General features: G+C 36.5%; 1 protein-coding gene across 2 annotated transcripts in view; it reads right to left on the minus strand.

Moving 5' to 3' along the window:
* LOC106876275 (receptor-type guanylate cyclase Gyc76C) overlaps positions 1–5,000 on the minus strand; it is a 484,891-nt gene that overhangs the window by 110,855 nt on the left and 369,036 nt on the right. For both annotated transcript variants that reach the window (XM_089339543.1, XM_089339544.1), the window contains exon 13: positions 2,781–2,943. In XM_089339543.1, the coding sequence (XP_089195669.1) occupies positions 2,781–2,943 (163 nt within the window). The remainder of the gene's footprint in view (positions 1–2,780; positions 2,944–5,000) is intronic.

The following is a 5,000-nucleotide window of genomic DNA, read 5'->3' on the forward strand; positions in this document are numbered from 1 at the left end:
ATGATTACTCTCACAAATAGTCATATGCGCTAATACAGATACATACACACACACATATTTATATAGGATATATATATGTATATATACCACATACATACATACACACACACATATGTATATGTGCGTGTGTATGTGTAAGTTTAGAGGGATATATTATCCGGGCGGATGCCGTAGCAGCTCTCAGTTATGTTCCAGATTACGGCTAACCCCATCGATTAGAATTTAACGTCCATGACTACTAATAACTTCGTTTAGGTTCTTTCTAACAGCTTGGCTGGAAGGGCAGAAATAGCTCGAAACCAGGCTGCTCTGCTGGTCCTGTCTTTGGCGACAACTTACCCATTGCATCGCATATATGCATATGTGTATATATATATATATATATATATATATATATATATATATATATATATATATATAACCTGCATCCGATATATTGCGAGCAGGGCAGCGAAACCCTACCACCGCCATTTGTATTTTTAATTTCGTGCATGCACATTGATTGTTTTTGATTTTGTTAACTACACAGTATAGTAGTGTCAGCTGGGCACCGTCTGTGAGAAAAAGAGTACTATTCGGCAGACGAAATACCGCTAAGCATTTAGCCCGGCGTGCTAACGATTCTGCCAGCTCGCCGCCTTATGAGGAGAAAAACATTCTTTTCTACTCTCGGCACAAGGCCTGAAATTTTAGGGGGAGGGGGCTAGTCGATTAGATCGACCCCAGTATGAAACCTCGTCGGTGGGGATCGTGCCACCGGTGGAGGAAGAGCCACCGTCGGAAGAAGAGCCACTGTCAGTGGGAATTGTGCCGCCGACGGTGGAAGTGACTACCTCGTCCCCGGAGAAAGACGAATTATTGGTATTCTTCTATAGAGGCGGAGCTGTGGAGAAGGTGTTGGAAAGGTGTTGGAAAAGCACCATAACGGAGCAACTTTGACCTGCACACGTGATCTCGAATGACCTCCGCAGATAGCTGTGGGGGTCATAACGTTGTCCGTGTTGCGTAGGTTGGAGGGGCTTAATCAGGAATATCGCTTGTGACCGGGCGACGCCGACACGTCACCCGCTTTGTGCTTAAATGAGGCGTGGGCGATGGCGGAAGATGTGGTCACAAGTGATGCTGGATAAGAAGAATATGGATAAGAAGTTGAAAAGCCTCAATGTTATGAATTGATGAGGAGTTTGAAACCTTATTCTGTTTAATAAAGTAAGAGGCGTAATGCCGCATTTTTGCATCAATGAACATTATGAACAGTTGTAAGAGGCTAGTTGCCTCATATATAAGACAACAATGTTTTCGGGGATCCAACGATCGGCGGGTATTGCTTGTTCCTCCCATTTATACATTAATCATCATTTTTTCATTTCACATTATGTCTATGTCCAGCCCGCAGCTTCCTTTTTCTCTATATGAGGCCTTTATGGCCAATTTTAATGAAATCAAGAAGTTTGCTTCCCAACCACATGGTTTGGGCTCAGTCCCACTCCGTGGTACCTTCGGCAAGTGTTTTCTACTATAGCCTAGGACCGACCAAAGCTTTGTGCGTGGATTTGGCGGACAGAAACTGAAAGAAGCCCATCGCACACACACACACACACACACACACACACACACACACACACACACACACACACACACACACACACACACACACACACACACACACATATATATATATATATATATGTACAAATATAATTAAGGGATCAGCAAATATTTGCTTCACCATATACCGAAGTTCAGAAATAGCAGCTAAAAAAGCTGAGAATCCCACAGATAGCATCACTTGTAACTCACAAAGGCAAAAACAAGAAGAAAAAACAATGAAAGCTAACCAATTCCGATGTTTAACAGTAGACGCGTTTCTAGATCATGATTGATAATAATCAATTTCCTTCATCAATACTGTATTCCAGTAGTAAATTTGACTATGCTAGCAAACCGTGTAAGCATGGACTAGTAACATGATCTAGAAACGCGTCTACTGTTAAACATCGGAATTGGTTAGTTTTCATTGTTTTTTCTTCTTGTTTTTGCCTTTGTGAGTTACAAGTGATGCTATCTGTGGGATTCTCAGCTTTTTTAGCTGCTATTTCTGAACTTCGGTATATGGTGAAGCAAATATTTGTTGATCCCTTAATTATATTTATAAATATATATGAGCTTTTAAATAAGTTCTCCACCAATAGTGGTGCTTTCATACCGATGGGCTTGGTAAAAAATTGTTAATTGTTAATTGATTTATTAATTAATAAATTCATAATCCTTTACCCTTTTAATTTGTAATATATATATATATATATATATATATATATATATCAATGTGTGTGTGTGTTTTGTTTGACAACCAGTGTTGGTGTGTTTTACGTCTTATAAGACGTAATCCTGTCTTATATACGTTTATATATATACATATACATACATACATACATACATACATACATACATACATACATATAAGCCTATTTTATATAGAGATATGTGTATGAATTTATGTATGTGTTTGTGTTTGTCCCCTCCGCTACCATCGTTTGACAACCGGCGTTGGCGTATTTAGGTCCCAGTATTCCAGCGGTTCGGCAAAAGGGGCCGATAGAATAAGTTACTAAGGAAAAAATGTTAAGGCGGTGCTCCAGCATGGCTTATCCGGTTTTACTACTCACATCAGGGAACTTGTACAGCTGTGTAGTAAGGTGTTGATTGTGTGCGTGAAACAAAAAGGTAGTTCTGAGAAAAAAAGGTAAATAACAAAGTTGAAATGGAAAAGGTATAATTACTTCTGAAATACGCATGTTCGTCTTCTCGCCGATAGGTGGCGGCTCTGATTTGTAGAATTCCATAATCCGTGACCTGTAATGTCCATCGGCTGGAAATGACGCAGTTGGAACTTTTCAAGTTTCCATGGTAACCGAGCTCACTCTCGTGGATAACGATCATTCCCTGTATTCAAGCAGAAGAGTTTATTTATTTAATATGAATATTCATGTGTGCATAATTAATAATTTTACCAAGTAGTTCGGTATATTAAAAGAACCATTATCGGTAAACTTATACAAAAATTCTATAATTATAAGCATAATTATAATTAGGGTTCAGCAAAATTGCTTCATCACATACCGAAATTTAGAAATAACAGTTAAATACTATTCCTCTACCATAAGATATCTGCCAGACAGCAATACTCAACCCACGCAGGCAAAGAGAAAAAATTACGAACCCACCCGGCTTTGATCAACTATATACACGTTTCTGAATTCGTTATTTTTTTCACTCTGCCTGCGTAAGTTGTGAGTATTGCTGTCTGGGGGATTTCTTATGGAAGTGGCATAGTATTTAACTGCTATTTCTTAATTTCGGAATGTGGTGAAAGAATTTTACTAAACCCTAATTATAATTATGCTCATAATTATAAAATTTATATATATATATATATATATATAAAATTTCAACCCTGTATCACCGCGGGAACAAGATTGCCAGATACAGTATTTTTCAGATATACTAAGTCTGCATCGTACCAGTGGTATCGTTTGAAAACCCATATTTGTCAGCATATGAAGAAAACAATAGAGAAGAAGGATAAAAGGATGCAATTTCTCTTTTTCTTTTATTTTTTTATTTTCATTTTAATAATTCTATTTACGAATATTCCTCGAAGTGAATTCACTAATAAATTCTGAAACGAAATTGTTATGATAATTTGATTAGCTACTGTCATGAAAATTTCCTAGCCTGGAGGAGCGGTACGAGGTATTTCTTAATTAAAGAGTGTCGGCTACACTCTCTCACTTCAAACATAGTTTCACCAACATTCTTATCTTCGGGGTTGTACATTACTAATTATACAAGCTTATTAATTCCAGCAAACGTGTGTGACGCGTTCCTTAGGAAGAATCTGTCAGTTTATCTCAGTGTTTGATATATATATATATATATATATATATATATATATTGATATATATATATATATATATATATATATATATATATATATATATATATATATATATATATATATATATATATATATAGATACATATGCACATATACATATATGCACATGCATACATACGTACATACATTCATAAATACATCTTTCTTTGTTAAAAAAAATAGCTCATATTCCATGTACTCGTAGTTCGTATTGTTTTGTTGTACACATTCCATGACGTCCTGTGCCCACATATGCATATTTATATATATATCATTTATATTATTATGTGATTGAACACAACGCATCCCCTTCCAAGTAAGTTTTATATATATATATATAATATATATAATATGTGACAATTATTCGGTAGCCAAGATGAAACTCCGAGTTTCGGATGTTGGGGCGGAAACCCACACCGCCATCTCTTCAGTTGTCTGGCCATCGAAAAAATGCTAGACTATTTTTTCGATGGGCAGATAACTGAAGAGATAGCGGCGTGGGTTTCCACCCAACCATCCGAAACTCGGAGTTTTATCATGGCTACCGAATAATTGTCACATACTATTTGCAGATAAATTCCTATATATAATGTTATCGAGGGTTCTTTCTTTCTGTTCTTGTCTTACCTTTTCTATCAATAATATATACATATATATATATATATATATAAACATACATACATACTTATATATATATATATATATATATATATATATATATATATATATATATATATATATATATATATATATAAAAGCAATGTTAAATCTCTGAACGAGGTATTAACAGTAACTGCACGATAAAGTGAAGTATATTTGCCACTTAAATGTGGCTGACCCCGAGGGGTGGATGTTACTGTTGATTTTAGCCCCAGGAGGACATCTCCTCCAGCTGGCTATCGACACACATCTGTGCCCTGTCTGTATTTGCCAACAGACAGGGCACAGGTGTGTGTCGATAGCCAGCTGGAGGAGATGTCCTCCTGGGGCTAAAAGCAACAGTAACATCTACCCCTCGGGGTCAGCCACATTTAAGTGGCAAATATACTTCACTTTATATATAT

This window comes from Octopus bimaculoides, chromosome 22, assembly GCF_046866305.1.
Source record: "Octopus bimaculoides isolate indiv1 chromosome 22, ASM4686630v1, whole genome shotgun sequence".
Classification (NCBI taxonomy): Eukaryota; Metazoa; Mollusca; class Cephalopoda; order Octopoda; family Octopodidae; genus Octopus; species Octopus bimaculoides.